This window comes from Pongo abelii, chromosome 7 (genome assembly GCF_028885655.2).
Source record: "Pongo abelii isolate AG06213 chromosome 7, NHGRI_mPonAbe1-v2.0_pri, whole genome shotgun sequence".
In the NCBI taxonomy this organism is placed as follows: Eukaryota; Metazoa; Chordata; class Mammalia; order Primates; family Hominidae; genus Pongo; species Pongo abelii.
The window spans coordinates 84,701,122-84,722,989 of record NC_071992.2 but is presented as its reverse complement, the minus strand read 5'-3'; the positions used below and the strand labels follow the sequence as shown (position 1 = coordinate 84,722,989).

General features: G+C 40.7%; 1 protein-coding gene across 17 annotated transcripts in view; it reads right to left on the bottom strand.

Annotated features, from left to right (window-relative positions):
* Positions 1-21,868, bottom strand: part of SULF1 (sulfatase 1) — a 191,405-nt gene that overhangs the window by 52,700 nt on the left and 116,837 nt on the right. For 14 of the 17 annotated variants that reach the window (XM_054561719.2, XM_054561716.2, XM_009243852.4 and 11 more), the window contains 7 exons: positions 19,544-19,695; positions 16,905-17,074; positions 5,267-5,417; positions 4,192-4,367; positions 2,713-2,841; positions 2,377-2,433; positions 1,101-1,230 (listed from right to left, as the gene is read on the bottom strand). In XM_054561719.2, coding sequence (XP_054417694.2) covers positions 1,101-1,230; positions 2,377-2,433; positions 2,713-2,841; positions 4,192-4,367; positions 5,267-5,417; positions 16,905-17,074; positions 19,544-19,695 — 965 coding nt within the window. Of the gene's footprint in view, positions 1-1,100; positions 1,231-2,376; positions 2,434-2,712; positions 2,842-4,191; positions 4,368-5,266; positions 5,418-16,904; positions 17,075-18,603; positions 18,782-19,543; positions 19,696-21,868 lie in introns of those variants that run through there. The other 3 variants (XM_054561723.2, XM_054561718.2, XM_063726669.1) reach the window with 2 other exon arrangements.

Here is a 21,868-nt window from a genome sequence, read left to right as displayed (position 1 = left end):
ATTGTGTGGATATCTACAGATCAGTTAAGTTAAAAAAGACTCACAGAAGATTTGAACTTCTCTTCACCTAGTTATTGTAACTTACCTTGGAAGGCAGCAAGTGGCCTGAGCTTTTGAATCAGACAACTCCTGTTTGAATCCCAGCTGCCCATTTGTAAAATGGAGATGCCAATGCCCACCTCACTCTACAGATGTAAGGATTAAATTGAGTACATGCTACAAAATCCTGCGTACCGTGCCTGACGTAAGACAAATGCTCACTAGGTGTTAGTATTTTTCACTTTCCTCTGATTTTGTTCTCAGCTGCAATGATTGGGGCCAAAGTTCAGTTCCTCTTGTCATGACACAGCATTTTCTTTTAGCTAGCATACATTTCAATCAAGGGCATTTAAAATCAATGGTTTTAAACTGGTTTAAATTCATATGTACTCACTTTCTTTAAAAGCAATGTTAATTCATCACACAGTATTTCTTTTATTCTTACTGATAATAACTGGTATTCTGGGTAGCTCTGGGGTCTATCGTAATATTTCTACTAATGAAGAGGATCTATTCTAATGAAATATTTGATGCCAGAATCTTTGTGAGCAGAAGTAGGAACAATAAACAAACAGAATATGGTTTCTCTTCTCATTCCTCAAGCTTGGTCACAGGCTCTGTCCTCTACTCGGGGTAAGATGACATCTGACTTTAGCCTAGGGTGAAGGCCCCATCATGTCTCTTGGGGTGGTTCACTGCCAAGAGGCTCAGCACGTACCTGTGCTTTGACTAAGTAGCCTCTTGGCAACTCTTCAGTGACTAGTTAACAGGGACTATAACAGGAATCTTCTCCTCAGCGGAAAGCAGTGTCTTTTGGCATAGAACTTTCTCTGAGATCATCATTTTTTTAACTGGAGGGAGCCCAAGTAGTAATGGGGAGGCCCAGCCTGAACCAGTTATGTAATTCTGTCCGCGGAGAGGTGTCTCAGTCAGCTTGCCCTTAAGGCCACTAGGAAAAGCTTATTTATACACAAATGTACATTCTTTTATATGTGGACAATTTTCTAAATTAGAGATGGAGAAGCACATGAGTGGTGGTAAAGAAAGCCTGCATCACTCACCTGCCCTGGTTGTTCACAGGCTGTCTGGTACCTGGCCTGCTGGCACAGTTCTTTGACCCGTTCGTATTTGGGCAAGTGATTTGACTGTTGGATATTCTTGCTGGATTCTTCCTTCTTACGTAGAAATTTGCTTCGACAAAAAGACAAAAGCTTCATACGTGAGAAGTGATCTGAATTACGGTCCCTGAGTCCTGCCCCTTTTTTTTTTTTGCCCTGTCACATGACTCCACATTCTTTAAACAGCAAGAAATAGATGTTAAAGCTCTGTCTACAGGAGTTCAACATTTGATGAGTCCTTTATGAAAATGACAGATTGGGTAGGATGAAGATGAGAGGTCAGGAAAAGATTCGTTCTTCCCAAAAGCATTAATTTCAAAATTTGGGCAGACATGTTTCATTTTACATGCTCAAAGTTCGTTTTGTTAAAAAAATTATATAAATATTTTCTCTCTCCTAATTTATGTACAGAGAAAAACAAGGCAATGGGCATTAATGAATCAAAAGGGGAAACCCGGAAGTGACAATGGAAATAATTACAATGGCATACATTTATCTATTTAAAACTAGGAAAGGCACATAAGGAAAAGAAGTAGGAAGTAGGAAGAAGGGCGCCGGGTAAGCCTTGGAGGCAGCTTAGAGAAGAACACGGGGAGGATGGCAGAGAAACTTAATCCACTGGTCTGATTAGAAACCAGCACTGAGAAATGCAACAGTAAATCTACACCCATAATCAAGGCTTTGGTCCAATCTTATGAGAATTTATTCTTTTTGGGGGATGTGGAGTCATCTTTCTCTTGCTTTTTTGGTATTTTAAAAATTGAAATATCACAATTATACATATTTTGGGGGTACGTGTGATATATGGATGCCCGTCTACAATGTGTAATGATCAAATCAAGATAATTGGGATATTCATCATCTCATTTATCTTTTCCTTGTGTTGGGAACATTGCAATTCTTCACTTCTAGCTATTTTAAAATATACATAAATTATTGTTAACGATAATGTCCCAACTATACTATCAAATTCTGTAACTTCTATCTAACTGTGTTTTTGTACCAATTAACCAACTTGAGGGTTATTCTTTACAATTCTGATCCAGCAATTATTACTCTATTGACCACTACAGAATAAGCAGCAAACCATTCAATCTTGTGACTAGGTTTACGAAATCTGCATGCTTAGCAAAGAAAAATAAGGAGAAAAAAAATACTCAGCAGGGAGAGCTGCCCACTAGGACTGGTTCCCAGAAGCACCCCAGGAACCAATAATTACCCTCTTTCCACTAGGAATGTATCACGCCAAATTTTGGCCTTCTTGTTTGTTCGAAACCTGAAAGCAAAATGATAATATTTACTGTTGGCATCTGGACGTTTTTCCAAATGGATCTGTGCTAACAGCTTATTTAAAGAAACACCTCTCACTTCCCACAGACCATGACTGCATCTCCATCAATATGCTATTCACAAGCAGCTGAGAAATGCTCAGCTTGGGGTGATCCTTGTGGGCAAGGCATATTCTGCCTCCATGTCTTCAGCTGCTGGCTGGCTCTGGGCACCAGCTGGAGCTCAGTGTGTTTGGGGCTGGCTGAGAGGAGGAAGAGTGACGCACCTGTTACCTGGCTTTTCTGGGTCCAGAAGTTTGAGGACAGACTTGCCGTCCACATCAGGAGGTGTGTCGAGCCCAGCAATATCCAGGATCGTGGGGGCCAAGTCAATGTTGAGAACGATCTGTGGGACTCTGTAAAGGGGCACACGGTGATGGCTGAGATCCAATGCCAGGGGAAGGTGGCACTTAGGGCTGCTTTTTCTACAGCAGTGACTCATTGGCCTTCAACTCTTCTCACCCTCTCATCTGGTCTCCTAGGCATGGGTAGTTGTGTGGCAAGGGTGGGTGTGTGATCACAGCAATGGCACTGAGCAAGATTAACTGACTCTTGCCAGGGTCAGGCTGGAAAGATGCCTGCACCCCTGTGCTCTGACCACATCGCCAGGCAAGATGCAGCCTGATACATGGTTTTTGCAGCAAGCATACTTTTGTTTAAAATCCAATAGTCCATAACTTTTCCGTTGAACAAGGGCTTTAAAATATTTTAAAAAAGGATGTACAGTTTTTACAGTTGAATTCAATCTATGCTATCTAGTCCTTAAAATATAAAGCCTTCTAGATATAGATCTGACAATTCCCAGGGTGTTTCTAATAATCTTAGGAAGCACAATAACGTTCTTCAAAGAAACCCTTCTTACTTCAGTTGCCCTCTCTCCAGGATGTAGTATGATGCAGCAGCACATGAGGTACATGGGAGAGATTCAGAACATCTGGGCTCTGGGCCCCACTGCCACCACTTCCAGAATCAGGGATCTAAGATGGGCACTGATGCTGTCTGCCTAGCTTCACTGTTACATCAGGGGTCCAAGCTAGATGCTTTTTAAGGGCCATTCCAGCTTCTGGATTCTACTTCCACTTTTTCTTTTAGTCTTTCCATAATTCTTTCATGGATGCAATCCCATTTTATTCAAAACATCCTGAGATGATTGCCAAGGCCATTTTATGATGGGAAAATAGGCAAGGCCATTTCATGATGGGAAAATAGAGATGCAAAGAGAAGCAGTGACCTGCCTACAGTGACAGAAATAGCAGCCTAGTCCTTTAGCTCTTTTTCCTTTAAAAGAAAAGCTAGCTTTTAAAAATTTATCTTTTAAAAACATTTCTTTTGGAATAATTTTTAAAAGTTAAACACTAAAAGGATGGCGTCGGGTTTTGTTTTTTTTTTAAATGACAGCGTATCTCTGATTCAAAGAAGGGTGATATCCCAGAAGATCACATCCTGTCTGTGCACACAGACCAAAAAGTCAATTTGAGAGAATTATTCATTGATACACTTATTTTTCCTTTCTCTTTAAGTAGTATACTTGAGCTAATTTAAGATGTGGCAGGGAGGAAAAGGTTTTCATCTTCGAAATTAACCAACCTACACACATCCTTTTTTGTTTTGGATGAAAGGAAACCAGACACTGAGACTGGTAATTGAATTATCGTAGACACACATGAGGTACGACAGTTGAATGTTGCAAACAGAGAAATACGTACATTGATCCTGGTTCTACACTTGGACCACGCATAAAAAAAGGCACACGAATATCAAAGTCATATGGCATGGATTTCCCCTTGACCAGTCCAAACTGCCCAATATGGTAACCATGGTCGGCAGTGTAAATGATGTAAGTGTTCTCCAGCTCCCCCGTCTCCACGAGCATGTTATACAGCTGAAATACAGCACAGGAACAAGTCAGAATCAATTGTGCTGGTATAAGATGATGCTCAATAGTGTTGCCACGATTGCCCCCAAATCTTTTTCCTGTTATTTTTAAAAGGCAAGAGTTGCTTCAATAACATTATCCACATTTTCTATTTGCTTACAATCTGGGAGGGAAAGGTCCAATGGTAAAGTTGAAACGTAACTTTTTGGAATCTAGCACATTCTACTTATAGGCTTTTTGTTAGCCTGTTTGGTAAAACAAAAACAAAAACACCCCACACAACAACCTCTACCATCAAACTTTATAGGTCGTACTTTGAAAATCCATTGTTAAAGTTATCATCATATATCTAATTACCAAGGGTTAAAAACAGGCTGCTTCTGAGCCTGATCCAGTTAAATCCAGCCTGAGGCACGTCTTGTTTGGCTTATACTATGTTTCAAAGTTCAGAAAATTTCAAATAAAATTTTTTGTGTTTCTGGCTTCTTTAAAAAAGTCAGAAGACCTGCTGATACTTGATCCATATTTCTACATGGCAAAATTTAGCTGGAGCTGAGTAATTGCTGTTCCTTTAGATGGGGCCCTTAACTTAAAGTTCAAGTTCAGCACAAGCTCCATCATTCTTTATTGCCTTTGAGGATGTGGCCCCTGATCTATGCTGATTTGATTTTTCTCTCCTCTTTTTTACTGGCTCCATAAGAAACCAACCCTGGAGAGGTAGATGGAATGAGGACAAGATAAGGGAGGGATGATTAAGCCACTAAACACATACTCTCTCTCTTTCTTTCTCTCTCAAAACGATGCTGGAAAATGAAGGGGAAAAAACCAAACAGGATTGGCAAGAATAAGTCTACACAAAGGAAGCTGGGCCAAAAACTAACACTGAGGTAAGTTCATGTGCTTACCCTCTCCACAGAATCATCCACTGACATCAAAGTCTGGAGCCTTTTGCGCTGTAGAATGTTTGTGAATTCCATGTGGATGGGCAGCATTGGTCCTGTGTACTGCATAATCCAGTGTTTATCCATATTTGGTGCATAGTTATAACTAGGAGTTCTGAAAATATCCAGAAAGGAATCTTACTATATATTTCTTACTTAGTCTTTTAGGAAAATATCTTGAGGTTGTGAAATAATCATTAAGGAGAGACATTTGAGACACTGCTAAAACATTTTCCTCTTCCAACTATCTTCTGTTTGCATTTATAAGATGAAGTCTTCACCACTCCAAACAGCAAATATCCTCTGAAGGTATATATATTCAAACATATAAAACCATGACTGGCAGCTGAACATGTAATTAGAAGTTCATTTGGGTTCACTGAATAAAATGTGTAAGAAACATACCAAGATGATTATGGTTATGCTACAAATCTACAGATAAAGTCTCAGTAAGGTACAAGCGAATATTCTTATAGGATGTTAACTCATAAAAATTTTATTGCTAATGAGGCTATTAAATGTAGTCATAAATACGTTATGTGGAATGATGAATCATCATTTCAACACATTTTTTCTCCTGAATACTTGGGAAGAGTATTTTATTGATTACTTACATATCTAGTTTTTATGAGTTTTTTATATAGATACCATTACTTTAATTGGACTTGTGGGAATGATAACCAAGTCTACTTCCACAATATACATGTTTACCAATAAAGCTATTCGTTTAATAAACAAATCAATATAGGTGCAGGGAATAATTTCTGTAAGCCACAAGGAAATTGTCCTATTGTTCCAGGATAGGTTAGTTCAAGTCTATATTTAATCTACTGCAGAGATCCACGTGGTATCCCATGCCTTCCACTGGGTACTCAAAAAAATATGTCACCTTCTCTTGATGTCTCACCCAACTCCCTCAACCATTAGATGCTGCCACCTCATGCCCTGCCATGGGCACATTACATATCTATGCTATGGCAATTCTCACCCTGATAATTATTTATTTATATTTGAACTCTTTAACAGACTATAATCTACTTGAACCTTCTTCTTCAATGTTATTAAGCACATAGAGGTTAATATTAAAAACTGAGTGACAGTTTAATATGTGTTGGGTATTGTGCAAACCATTTTATATACATTAACTCACCTAATTGTCTCAGCTGTTCTGTAAAATAGGTTTATTATTCCCCCTTTACAGCAGAGAAAATCAAGGCTTGGCAAAGTTAAGGAACTCCTCGCAATTAACAACATTAGTAAGTGGTAGAAACAGGACTGAATTCCAAAGCCCATTTGCTTTAACAAAATGAATGAGAAGGGAAGTGAGGGGTGCTTCCTACGTCTGAGATTGCTTTTAATAGGAACCACAACTTTACAAATAGGCAGCCTCACAGAATGAGCAACAGTTTATGTGACCGAGAAATCTGATACCCAATCTCTGTCTGAGGAGGATCCCATCAGTGAAATGTTGTGGATAATGACGGCTGAATGTGACCCCATGCCATTATTTATATTATAAAACTAGGGAAAGAATCAGTCACTGTGAGCTCTTTGATTTCAAGAGTCTTGACCAAGTCCTCCACTGGTGCTGTGGTGGTGTGGATTTCCCATGGGGAAAGCCTAGAGTTTCTGAGATTCATGGTGATACGCTGGGACACTGCCATGCACACTGGGTCATATAAATGCCACCTGCTATTGTATATTCTCTCCTGCCGGTGGATTTGCAGAACCTCTCTTTTGATAGTAGAAAATGCTGGTTTGGGATCCTCGGCCTTCTTGGTTGACAAAGTTACCCTGGTGACCAGGATGGGTGCTGGTTACCCAGTAGAAGCACAGCAGCACAAATAATATAACATTGAGCTTAGAAGACACTGTCTCTAAAAGTGTCTCAGTTATGCTCAGAAGTATAAGTAACTCATGTTTAAAGAAAGAGACAAGATTTATAGCGTGGAAAAGAGGGTGTGGCTCAAACGTGCTCATCTGTAAATGGGGTTAATAGCACTTTTCTTAAAAAGCTGTTTTGGGCCAGCCATGGTGGCTCACGCCTGTAATCCCAGCATTTTGGAAGGCCCAGGCGGGTGAATCACTTGAGGTCAGGAGTTCGAGACCAGCCCGGCCAACACGGTGAAACCCCGTCTCTACTAAAAATACAAAAATTAGCTGGGCATGGTGGTGGGTGCCTGTAATCCCAGCTACTCAGGAGGCTGAGGCAGGAGAATCTCTTGAACCAGAGAGGTGGAAGGTGCAGTGAGCCAAGATCGCACCACTGCACTCCAGCCTGGGTAACAGAGCGAGACTCTATCTCAAAAAACCACCACTAACAACAAAAAACAAAAAACAAACCCAAAGCTGTTTTGAGGAACAACCACCATATATACATAGCACTTAAAATGCCTAGAACAGAGGCACTTGAATTTCCTCCATGAGCCAATAAACAAGTAACTCTCATGTAATTATTTGGGTTGGAAAAAATCCATAGTATTCCAAAACAAACCCTTCAGGTATGACCTGTCATCCTTAAGATAAACTTTCAATATAAACTTTCTCCTGACTACCGAAGTAAATGGTTCCTGAACCAAATGGTCCCATTTTTTTTTTTTTTTTTTTTTGGCCTGAAAGAGTTCTTCATAACTAAAAGTAAACCACAGTCATAAGGGAAGTGGGGAGGGACTTCAGCCCATGTTTCTTATTCTTCATGCAGCATGTTGCGTTACAAACAGGATTAGATTAAGGGGTTGAGGAGGAGGAGAGAGGGGCTACTAAATCCCCTCAAAAAGAGTTTTTCGCCCATGGGGGTAGTTCGAGGTCAGAGAAATACAGAAAGTTGGTCGTGAAAGGCCCCTAACCATTTACTGATACGTGCCCTGAAAAAGAATATAGCTATAACAGATTACAAAGGGTTTCTTTATAATACCTAAACATCCTCTACTTATTGCCTTTGATGTTGGGTTGGGTTAATTTAAAAATAAATCTGGTTGACTTTTTTAAAACCACAAAACCTCAACACAAATAAAAATTACAATAGGGAACTGAAATGCAGGCTCACAGTGGGGAAATTATATCTTCCGCCAGTTACCTTGATGTGCTTGGCATAGCTCCACCCCACTTGGAGGAACAGGGAAGCTTGCAGCAAATTACAAGCCTCAAATTGGACTCCCGGATTTACAGAATGACATATGTTAAATCTGGCTTATATTAAAATGGAAAGTTCAGGGACTGTTGTCAAAGCTGTCCTCTCCTGCCCCCCTCCCTTATTTTTCTTGATTTCTCTATATGGGAGATGACCCCCAGCTCTGGGGATGAGGTCCCAGGTGGGATCTCAGCAGGCAGCAGGGACAGAGTGTGCATGTGCCTTTTAAAGGAAGACAGACTGCCACTGCTTCCCACAGAACAGCAGCTGTTCAGGGACCTGCAGGTGGAAGGTCGGGGGTCACTGGAATTGACAATGTTGTTGAAAAGTGATCTTTTGCCAAAGGCCTGTGGTTGCCCCCTGCTGAGGTCTGCCAAATTCCTCGAAGATGCAGCCTTCTGTTCCCCAGTGATAATTAAAGCTTGCTTCCCTAACTAAGGATTGCCTTCGAATTATTCAAACAGGGCCTGGAGCTGTCAGCTGGAACACAAGCCACTGATAAAAGGAGGTAACTGTTTTTGGGAGAAATGGAAAACCACATATTGAGTTATTCCAGAATGTTTTGGAATTAGACTCAAATATTCATCCCAGCTCTGTTCCTTAATATTATGTGATCTTGGACAACTTTTTGTCTAAGTCTCAGTTTCCTCATCTATATAATGGGGATAACAACTTTAAAGAGTTCTTGTAAGGGTTAAGAGATTTCTGTGGCTCTAGAGAGCAAATTCTGGGGCCATATCATACCCATTCTCACAGGTAGCTGGAAAAGAGCTTATCCCTTAATAGCTCATTTGATTGTTGCAGCAACTCTGAGGACTCAGCAGGGCACATTAGTCCCATGTTACAAATGAGGAAGTAAAGTGCACAGAGGTGGCTCAGAAATAATGCACCGGGATAGCTCTCCATCAGTGCCCCTCCTGCAACACCACACTGGCTACAGTCTTGAGCGAGAGGCCCCACAAAGTACCTCAAAAATCCCACTCATTAAAAGGAAAATTGATATATCCCTTTCTTCCTATCAAAAGTAAGTCCTAAAATCTTAGCTTTCACCCTGATTTAAAATACCAGCTGCTTCTGCTTCCCAATCAGGTATCTTCCCATTAGTTGCTGGGTCTACTTTTGTTGCAAATACAGAATAAAGTCTGTCCCTTTTAGGCACACTGGATGCATCCATGAAAAGGTAGGTAACACAATACTGGTTATTTGCTTTAAAATTGAGAGGACAAAAGACCAGACTATCATTTTCAAATTTCTGTTGCTTTCTTAAAAAAAACATTCTGTGTTGGAGGTAGAGTCACATGTGCCTAACCTGGGAAGACCTTTCTGTTGCCTGTTAGATAAGGGCTTCACCTGGTACTGCACACTCCAGACTTTATACCCCCAAGAAAACATCCCTGTAATCCTCCACAGACTATTTCCATATATAAAAGTTTAGCTTTTCCCAGTGAGGCCTCCCTGCCTATTGTTTTCCTGTGGTCACTGCTCGTTTGGATTTATTGCTCAGTACGCTGGATCATGGATACTTGAGTCCACTGTACTTGTAAGCTCAACCTTCACCATCATGCCAATTCTCCTGAGTGTTTGATTTTCTTTTCAGTATTGCTTACTGACACGACAGAAATAAGAATTCTGAAAATCAATAATGTTACCTTTCTTTTTGACAGGTGGGTATTTCAGGAGAATAATTCTTACTAGCAAAGAAAAGAGTTTCAAGAGATGCATGTGTTGTATATTAAATCTATACCTGGGGAATTGCAAAGAACTTAGGAGTTCATTTTTAATGCCAATGGCCTTTGGTGTCGCTTCAGTGAAAATTAATATATTTCTAGTGTTTTGTATCTAACATGTGTTTTCTTCATTTATTTAGTCTCAAACAAAAAACCCTAATGATCTAACCCTTAAAAGTTACTGGTAGCAGAACCATCATTCTCTGAGAAATGAAATAAGACTTCAATTCCCAGAATAGGCCAGTGATACAGATTTAAGGTACACATTCAAAGCATTACATTGGAAATTCTACACTTAATCTCTCAAGCTGCACCATCTCAGTTTTCGCTAAAACTGAACTTACTTAACGGACTTTGTGGAGATATTCCCCACCTAAGTTCAAATATCTGTAGATAGGTAACATTTGAACATACGCAGGATAATACCAAATGATCTTGATTAGAGGTATATAAGAAAAATAATTCAGAGTCTTTTAATGAAGTTATAAACACCAGTTAGAATTGTGCAAATGGATAGAATTGTTTATAGCTCTAATCTGAATTGTGACTGTGATGTGAACTGAGTAAGTCTGGTGGAGTGAGAAGATCACCTGGGGCCAAGAGAATTGAGTTTCAGCTCTATTTTTGTCCCTAAATATTCACGTGACCTTCACAAAACCATTTGGGCCTTCATTTAAAAAATATAGACTTTGGGTCTTTGTTTTTTAATCTAAAAAACTATGGAATTATAGTATCTCTAGGTGTCTTTTAAATTCATAAAACCGACTGTTTAAATATCTTGATACTATTTTAAAAATATTTTCATGTTAGCTATTTAGTGAGGTGAACATATTTGTTCATTTGCTAAGCAACAATGAATTGTGCAACTACTTTGTCCGAAGGCGTGTTCACCAGGCACTGGGAGGTAAAGAGATGAAACATTTTTGTCCCTGTCTTCAGGACAAAGCTACCTGCAAAATTCCAGGGCATCATTCACATGATATTTTATTTGAGTGCCCCCTGGAGTTGTACAACTCGACTTCAGGGATCTAAGTAAATAAGCAACACCAATGCTGACAGTATAATAGTAAATGATCCGCCCAGAGAAGAACAAGGTAGAAACAGAGAAAAGGGAGCAATGAGTTCTGCCCAAATCAGATTTTTTTTTTTTGTAGAATTTAAACTTTTCTCATCTTCAAAAGCACGTCCTTTCACGTATTTGTGGAAAGAGGTACGAATGTGCAAATTCTTTTAAGGCAAGACATTTCTTTCCAGCTTTAGATAACAAAGGTGTTTCAAAATCCTTGTCCTGTGGCTTACACAGAGGGAGTTTTTCCTTTGACATCCTGTGTTTATTCAAAAGCTCTACCCTCACAACAACTTTTGCAAATTAGTGCACGTGGACTGTTTTACCAAGCGTTTAGATTTCATTTGAACTTGTGTATTTGTGTGTGTGTGAGTGTACATGCACACACACACAGTCACACACATTTACAGGTATGGGAAGAAAGAACTGTTAAATTGGAATAACAGGCCGGGTGTGCTGGCTCATGCCTGTAATCCCAGCACTTTGGGAGCCTGAGGCAGGAGCATCACCTAAGGTCAGGAGTTCAAGACCAGCCTGACCAACATGGAGAAAACCCGTTTCCACTAAAAATACAAAATTAGCCGAGCGTGGTGGCACATGCCTGTAATTCCAGCTACTCGGGAGGCTGAGGCAGGAGAATGGTTGGAACCCGGGAGGCAGAGGTTGTGGTGAGCCGAGATTGTGCCATTGCACTCCAGCCTGGGCAACAAGAGTGAAACTCCATCTCAAAAAAAAAAAAATTGGAATAACAACAACAAATTTTTAAAGTTGACAGGGGCATAGTTCATAGAAGGGTGATAAGGAGGTCCCTTAGTTTCCTATAGAATCACCAGGGATGTAAATGGCATCTCATTCCCTGTCACGGCTTTTGTCCACAGGTGTATATCATGACATCACTGAGGCGAGGAGAGAGAAGTACCTTAAAGCAGGGGTGAAGGAATTGCATCCCTATGGAGATTCTGGGGAAATAAGTTACTGAAAGGTATAGTAGAGTCTTAGCCAGAGCACAAGGCTTTCTAATAATAGGATTATTATGTGTGTTATTATGACAGAGGCTTTCTCAAATTTCTCAGTGGCCATAAGTAGCTGAGTTACAGTTTGATTAAACTATTTTCCCTGTCAACAAGTGGTCGATAATCCCCTTTCACTCTTCCTTGGTAAGCATAAGCTCTACCATCAGTTTGTAAAGCTAACAGGCCAATAGCGAACTGGCTTCCTCTCTTTGTTGGGAACGGCAAACACCTTGGAAAGATGATACATTCACCCCAGTCTGAGAGGTTCAGGTAGTTATAACCTGATGCCAGATGAAAGCGATCCGGATGATGCCTGACCACCAAGGAAGAAGACCGAAAGGAAAGTGTTCACGTTACTTGCATCCCTGCAACTGGGGAGAACCTATGGTTTCTTGCTCAGTGTTTGAAGGGCCTGCCAAATACTTCTGCAAAGTACTTAACTTCTTGCATCCCTTTGCCTGAATGTATTGCTAATGTTTTCGCTAAGGAAGCTGGTCACTGAGTAGTTCCATGCACTACCATCGGCAGCTTGTCTTCAATTTATCTCACTCCTTTTGTCTGAAGACTGAACTCTGAACCTGTGCACACACTCACTCCTTCCAGCCCCTTCCTCCAGCAGCAGCCAGGGAGACCTTCACAACAAAGATGCCGGGAATTCAAGGCTTTCAGGGCCTGCAGGAGACCACATTCTAGGTGCACAAAACCCAAGGATTAGCAGCAAAGAGAAGCTGAATCCTTCAACTAACCACATGAATTTTCATTTCCTGTGGCTAAGGGAGTTCTCCAAACTGGCACTTATCCATAGCACATACTTGCACCTGGAAAAGATAACACAGTCCAGGTTGGTCCTTACCCTGTCTGTTCCATTGGAATGACCAGGTGCGAGAGGCTTATCACAATGGGAGTCTTAGCTTGTCAAGAGGTCTGTCATGTCACAATGGACAAGCATCAAGTTGTCATTTCTCTCACTGCTTCCCCTAAACCTTAAGTTGAGCCATATGAAATTGCCCTTTTGTAGGTCCAGAATGATAGAATATTGGTAGTTTCTTAATAAAAAAGATCAATAAGAATTGACACTTGTGAAGTGGCTTGTATGTCCCAGGCTCTATGTGGGGACTTTACCTACACTCTGCCTCTCTTAATTTCTCTTCATGACATCACATCAAGGTGTTAGTATTATCTCCATTTTACAGATGAGACAGTGGAGGTTTCCAGAGATTAAAGAAAGCACCCCTAGACTTAGTGAGGGCAGCTGAGGCAGGAAACCAGACTTGTTAGCCTGTAAGGCCACCCTCTGCCCTGTGTAGATTTTACTTTATAGAATCACTAATAAGGGCAATAGATGGTTCATTTGAACTAAAAAGGAACTACTGAATCTATTTGCATGTGGAAATGTCTGAGCCACCTCCTATTTTGTTACTACCCGACCTCCAGTTACTCTCTGCTTGCAGTTACATACAAACTCACTGACACCCTCAATATTCTGCAACAGTTTCCCTCTGCAGAATTGTTCCTTAGTGCTGCTTTCTTTGTAGCCCATTCTCCAATTTCTAGGACACATCTTAGATGGCCTCCCTTATACAGTGACCATGTGTCCTTGCCATATTCTCTTCCTGAAACCCAATCTCTATACAATCATCTGCTGAAATTTTACCCATCTTTTGAGGCCCACTTTGAAACCTTGGTCCATGAAGTTTTCCTGGTTTCCTTCAAAGATATGAAGGCTTCTCCCTCCCCACTCCACAGCCCTGCGAACGTCTGCTCTGTGCTTGTCACTTCTGGCCCTATTGGTGATAATGCCATTGGGACACTTGCCCATCCTGCCCCTAGAGCAGAGGTTGGGGCAAAGTCACTTTATCAAGGATAAGATAGTATTTCCAGGCTGTATGGTATCTGACACAACTACTCGACTTGGCTATTGTATTGTGAAAGCAGCCACAGACAATACATAAATGAATGAGCATGGCTGTGTGTCAACAAAATTTTATTAACAAAAACTGGTGGCAAGCTAGGTTTGGACTGTGGGTACCAGTGTGCCAACCCCGGGTACCAGTGTGCCAACCCCTGTCTTAGCTTATCAGTCCTTAAATGTTAGCAACTGTGTCTTCCTCACGCCTATCTGTATCCCTGCTGGGCTGCATAGTATCACATGTGGCACTGATAAATATTGGTGGAATGAAATAGAATTTTTAATTACTGGAATCAGAGATGTTTTTCTTTTTTTTTTCTTTTTTTTTTTTTTAGACAGAGTCTTGCTTTGTCGCGGAGGCTGGAGTGCAGTGGTGCAATCTCGGCTCACTGCAAGCTCCGCCTCCCAGGTTCATGCCATTCTCCTGCCTCAGCCTCCCGAGTAGCTGGGACTACAGGCACCCACCACCACGCCCGGCTAATTTTTTTTTTTTTTTTTTGTATTTTTAGTAGAGACAGTGTTTCACCGTGTTAGCCAAGATGGTCTTGATCTCTTGACCTCGTGATCCGCCCGCCTCAGCCTCCCAAAGTGCTGGGATTACAGGCGTGAGCCACCACGCCCGGCCAGCACAGAGATGTTTTTCAAAAAGCTATTGCTGAGACCCTGAGAACTCTGCAGACCCCTCCCCTCATGCAATATTGAATCCATGCAACTGAGCTCTTAGAACCTCTTGACCTGAGGCTGATTTTCCTGCAGGCTTAGGACCTTGCCTCAAAGCTTCAAAGGCAGGCTGACTTTTAAGGAGCCATAAAACACTCTGTTTTGTCAAGCCCTTCTCCTCCAGCTTGGGGGAACATCTGTAAAGTTTACAGTTATAGGAAGTCACCTTAGGCTGGGTTTCTGCTAACGCAATAAAGAAAGGTAAAGTGATTTCTGATTCAACAGAAATGGGAACAGAGGGGTTCAGGGGTATTGAAAAAGCCTGCAGGACTTTTTCCTTTCATTGAATCAGTTGGCTACTAAATTTGTAAGTGAGATATAATGGAGAGCCACTTGTCACACATGGGCTTCATTCATGAATTTACTCGCAGAGTTGTATATAGTGGAAGATCTTCAGAAGCTTAAATATCCACCCATGGAGTTGACTCCAAAACATAATGGCTTATCCCAGCTATATTCCCAGGTGCTGGGGCAACCTTCATGATTTTTTGACGATATTTTGTGCATTAAAACACTTCCATCCTCTGAGTTACTGGGCATGCTCAGTAGGTAACCCACCCTGGCTTCATATTGTTAGTTCTTGTCCTGAGTCAGCTCTGGCCTCCTTCTTTCTGGTCTAAGTCACGTGATATCATAGAGATGATCTGTGTACCACTGACCAAGAGTCATAAGTCAATTAGTTACATTAAGGTACAAATAAAAATATTTTATAAGGCTGGGTGCGGTGGCTCATGCCTATAATCCCAGCACTTTGGGAGGCAGAGGTGGGTGGATCACTTGAGGTCAGGGGAGTTTGAGACCAGCCTGGCCAACATGGTGGCACTGAGTCTCTACTAAAAATACAAAAAATTAGCCAGGTGTGGTGGCGTGTGCCTGTAGTCCCAGCTCCTCAGAAGCCTGAGGTGGGAGAATTGTTTGAACCCAGGAGGCGGAGGTTGCAGTGAGCCGAGATTGCACCACTGCACTCCAGCCCGGGTTACAGAGCAAGACTCTGTCTCAAAAAAAAAAAAAAGAACATTTTATAAAAACTTCTCTAGGGATGTATAGTGACCAGCAACTAGAGAGCCTGCATCGTTACTTATCAATTTTCATAAGGTTCTTTCTGCCTGGAATCTTGGCTAATAACCAGTGTGGATGAAAAGAGATGATATTTAAGTACAAATAGATTAAGAACCAATTTTGGAGGTTTCACAATATAGGAAACAGACACCAATTTTCTGTTCCCTGTCTCCCTAATGGTCAGGCTTTCAGCAGACACAGCCAACTCCACTGCTCTGTGTGGAAGACTGAATATTGATGGCAAAGCTTAGGAAGAAATGGTGTCAACTGAGTGAACAACAAAATCATGTTGTTTGCTGCCAAAGCATCCAGATTTTTCCACCTTTGGCTGGTGAGAATTGTGGGCACATGACAGCATTTTGTTCTGTCTCATCCCCCCATGCCATCAGCCCTCTCCCTTGTGCCTTCCCACCCCCCATCTCCAAGACTCCTGCCTCTTTAAAAAAAAAAAATCAGGTTATTTTAAAGCTGTGACCTGAGAAGCCCTCTTGGGCAGGCCACTCAAGCTGCCTTCTGCGGGAATTCTAATTGCACATCTGCGGCAAAGCTGCTACGGTATTCGCCTGGAAAATAAATCCGTGTTTTTATAACCAGACCAGAGGTCCCCACTGTGCAGCTATGAAAAGCATACTATTTGATCATCATTATTATTAGATCAGACACACGAATATTATTTAAGACAACGAAAGGAAACTCTCGTAAAACTTGCCCCCATTCACTCTATGTGCATCTCTTCCTTTCTATTTAGCTACTTGTAAATGCTGGAAATTTGATTCCTTCTCAAACCACCCAGATAAGGCGCTTTCTTTCAGGCTCAGTGGCTCTGCCTGTTCCGTGGTCTGCTCTTAAGTTATCCTTTCATGAAGAAAGCCTTGTGGATACGCAGGATGGAAGGAAACGGGGTAAAGGAGAGGAGTGGGGTGAGGAGAAAAGGGAAAGGCATTTTCGGCAGGTTGCAGAGTTGAGTTTGTTACTTACATGTGTTGAGAAGCATTGGGGTACAGTTTAGAAAACTGTGGGGCTGAGTCCTCGGGGCCGTGGGGCGCAGCATGGCTGATCACCATCATAACGGGCCTATGGGGATACATTCTCTTAGACATTTTGAAGTAATTAATGCTCTCGTTAGTGATTAAGTCTGTGAAGTAGTCCTGAAACATACATTTGATACAAAACAAAAATTACAAAAGGTGACATTCATCAGATCACATTTGAGTAACTGCTTTCCTCAGAAGCAATTCACTGCACGAAGTGGTAAGGTCTACAGCAGGAAGGAAGGCTGCACCTCCCAAGGCAGCTGAACATTTTCGATAACCCTGGAGAAAATCAGCTGCCAGTTGTTTTCTAGGGTTGCTAGCTTGGTAACATGCGAAAAATGGATTTTAAGTAATACACAACTTAGCAATGGGGAAAAAAAAAGTCAAGTCGTGCTTGCCCAAGATAATGATTAATCTGGCGATAAAAGTACTAGAACACATGAAACACCGGATACATATTTCAGTCTCAGGTTTCATTGATGTAACTCCTTGGCAAAAAATTTAATTACTTTAAGGGCAGGAAACACCCACACCCACTTCAAATTTACAGTTGCAGAACACACACACACGCATACACACACGCACACACACACACGCCCACGAATACACAAACACAAGAAAAGATATTTTCTTCAAATGAAAAATCCACCTGTGGGAATTACAATAATCAGTAATCAAAGCCATGGCCAAAATCCGGGAGCACAGGTAAAAGCTGTAACATTTGATCAGTTAATTTACTTGAAACACTTGAATAGGGAGCAGTTGATTTCCTGCAGATTATACTGTGTTAATTGCACAACTAAAGCAATACAGCTGCTGGGATTAGAGCCTGACTTGCTAATAAAATGACTTAACCCACAGTCAGGGGGGCTGATGCAGGTCTGTAAGAGGGAGGGAGGAAATGGAGTGAAAAGGAAAGAAAAGATGAAAACTTAAACCACCTGCTTCTTTTAAGTGTGTGTCATTGGCTTGGAGCTCCAGTATAAACTTTATTCAGAAAGTGTTTAGGCAATATTTGCAAATGTTGAAGGCTTCCAGGCATGGCTAATCACATGTTGTGGATTTAAGGACCAGAACAGCTGCAAAAGCAGTATCAGAGGGATGGTGTGTGTCACATGTCATTGTTAGGGCAAGTCTACAGGCTATCCCCTTCCTTTTCCAAGGGGGTGTCTGTTTCATTCTTTTCCTCACTAAAAAAAGATATATATTCTTTTCAGACACAGTTGTCTTTGACACTTAATCAGCTGTGATAATGAACAAGTTACGCTGATTTAGTATTTGGAGAGAATCTTGATTACTTTGCTCTCTTTAGGACATCAGGGAAAGAAAGGTTAATAACTTGAACAAGGAACATGAAAAAGCATCCCTACAGACAGCAAAGGAGAGCCGTGACAATTAGTGCACGTGGTCTGCACCATTTGCATGCAATGATTGTATCCACAGCCAGGGATATGACCTAGGATGAGTGGTTGAGCCACTCTCTAATGCTTTTTTCTCATCTTTGCAAATGAGGACATTGGTCAAATTTGCCTCCAAGGTCTCTGCTAACTTTTAACTTTCATGAGTTTGGAAGCCTATTAGGAATGTTTATGAATTCATTTGCATTCATTGTTTTCTGAAGGGTATGAAGGAGCTGAACTTACATCTTATCTCCCACCAAGTCCCTTGTGCTCAAATCAGGCCAAGCATAAAGACAGCAATATGCCAACATTAAATCAAGTTCTCTCCTTCCGATTTCTACCAAGTGATCTAGCCTGTTGGGAGAGGTTGCTAGATGGAGCAGATTCTCGGCTTCTTTTAGATAAATGAGGAAGAGATGGGTATGGCTGGAAGGGAAGGGGATATTTTAGGCAAATTAGCATGCTAAATTCAAAGATATTTTCCCCTTCATTCTTGTGATTTGAAAAAAATTTAAACTTAAGTCAGCTATCACAAAATCTTTGTGAATTTTTAAGTCAAAACTAGAACCCATTGGTCAAAGAACTATGGCACATGTTGATTTCAGTTTCTCTGAACTGATTTGAAAATCCTAGAATTGATAGCATTGGAGACTTTTGTGGACGCTTGCTGTGATAGGGCAGGTGTCCTTGTCACATATACTAAGCTTGGTCAGACAGGAGTAAAAGCAAGGAATGTGGTTTTTCAAACTTTAATTATCATATTTATTTGCTCTTATGCTTGTGCCTAAATCTGAAGCCACAGACAAAATATACTTTTGTCCCAATGAAAAGCAAAACAGTACAAGATGAACATTTGATTATGTGGACAAGTCCTTGGTTGAGTCCAGGGGAAATGGGAGGACAAAAATTATCATAAGACAGAGCAGATAATTCTGATTTTCTTGATGATACTTTCATCAAAGCCTGATTGCCTTTCATCCTAATGAGGGAAATCACTATACAAAGGCAGCGTTCCTTGAGTGTCTTTTCCTTGCCTAGAGTTTAAAATTACCTTAACATTTCTCATGCTAACATTGTGAGAACATAGAAAGCCAATCTTGTGGATAGTTTAACTCACTGAAAATGGCTTTTCCCCATTATGCACAAAGTAAATTGATGCAGTGTAAAAGTGCCTGAAAATTACCTTTGCATAATCAAATCCATGCTTTTCTTTGATGCCATTGCGACAAACAGTGTAATTATAGAAGCGAGAATTCTTGATTAATCCAAGCCATTCTCGCCACCCAGGGGGGATGTAGCTGCCATTATATTCATTGAGGTATTTTCCAAAAAAGGCTGCAGTGGGAAAAAAGAATTATTTTTTTCACGTAAAATGATTAATCATAAATAAATGGATAAGTATAAAATTATGACTTGAAAAAGAGATGGTAAAACAAAAGTTGCCCTAGGTAATAGTGAATGCCAAAATGACATTAGTGTAATACTCCAATCCTTTGGCAAAGTGACATAAACACATTTTTAAAAAATAAATAGAAGTAGTATCCACGTACATGGATTACAGCTCAATGAAACCATCATAATGATCACAGCACTCTGGGTGCATTTATTTCTTATGGTCCTACTGGAGTAAAATCAGGCTATGCTCTTTTGTTAAGTTGATGGAACAATCAGAGAAGTAGCGTGAGATTTGGAATGCAACCACCGGGCAGGTGTTGGAGAACTGAAAGTTCAGTCTTTGGATAAGTTTTCTAACTTACTATTTGAGAATTGTGTATTATAAAAACTCTATTGAAAAGCTTGTTTTTGTTTTTACATATCCAGAAAGTACAAATTTTCCAAACCAGGGAACCATGGTAAACTCCATTTTTATGGGATATGGTCAGGGTTTATGTCACATGTATAGTATGTAATGGGTGTTTATGTTATGTGTATTTTATGAATGTATACATCTATTATTGATAATAAAAATTCTGTCAACATAGAGTTACTACATAGATTACTAATTTTCATACAATTGTAGTATAGTAGAAGTATATGTGTCACAAAGACACCACAGTTCACTAAAAAAGCCACTGGAAGACCTTCATATTTATAACTTTGGCATGTCACTTCCAAGAAAGACCACTGTGCCACAGGGCTGATTGGGTCTTTCTGAGAGGGTGACTAGAAATTTGGTCTTCTGCAAAAGATGACGACAGGAGAGGGGTACGGGAAGAAAAGAAGAAGCTGGGATTCCAAGAACAATATGGGTTCGTTCTTGAAGTGAAAAATACATTACAACCTAGCAGAATGGTAGTCATAAATGTACTGGAATACTTTTGAGAGAGAAAGAGGATGTTATTTGTAATTGCTGTAATTACAGAAAAGCAGGTATAAACAAGCACGATTCTGGGTAAACCTAAATGTTTGGTCACTCTGGCCACACACATAGCTTTCCCTTCAAGTAGAAAGGGCTAGAGAAAACTTTATTTTATATATGTCTGTATAGGTATAAGCATGTGTGCGTGTATGTATATATGTGTGTGTACACACACACACACACACACACCCCCCTATACATACATATACATATGTAGGCAAGTTTTAGTTTTTCTGATGTTATAAAGCTGTTGCCAGACGCCTTCCATGTCAAAGCCAATTCCTGGCTTCATTAAACAGATTTTATAGGTGCCCTCGCTTACATCCATGATAAAAAAGTACTTCCTGGAAGACTGGCTTGGGATAATAGAAACGAATTCTAGAATTGCAGCACTTTATTGACATTGGTCTTAAAACACACATTCTGAATTTTAAACTTAATGTACATAATTTTGGTGTCTCTATGGGATAGCTATTTAGCTTGCTTTTATCTTTGATATACAACTACAGATGGTCCCTGACCTACGATGGTTCAGTTGAAGATTTTCACATTTACAGTGGTGTAAAACTGGTATGCATTCAGTACAGTACTCAATCAATCCTATGAGATATTCAGTACTTTATTACAAGCCTATTGGCTTTGTGTTCGATGATTTTGCCCAACTGTAGGCTAATATAAGTGTTCTGAGCACATTTAAGTTAGACTGGGCTAAGCTAAGCTCTGGTGTTCGGTAGGTTCAGTATATTAAATGCATTTTTGACTTATTTTCAACTTATGATGGGTTTATTGGGATGTGACCCCATCGTAAGTCAAGGAGCACCTGTACCTGTAGAATTCCTCCATCTGAATGTTTTACTTGCTTCCTAATGCTGTTGCCTAAAATGGAATTACCAGTTTTCCCTTTCAGCTTTACTCCATTCCTCTGAATGGCATAATCACCCTCCACGAAATGTGCTTGGCCCTCCAGAGCCTCCTCTGCTTCCGCCTGCTCCTGCACTCCCCTTGCTGGGCAGTTGCCACCTCCTATCAGGTCTGCCTTGAAAATAGTGCTCAAATCCCTCCTGCCATCCCTGGTAACTTGCCACCCCTCACAGATGCTCATGGTTTCACTGACTTTCCCAGCCAGGCTGGAGGGTCTTTCCACTCCGA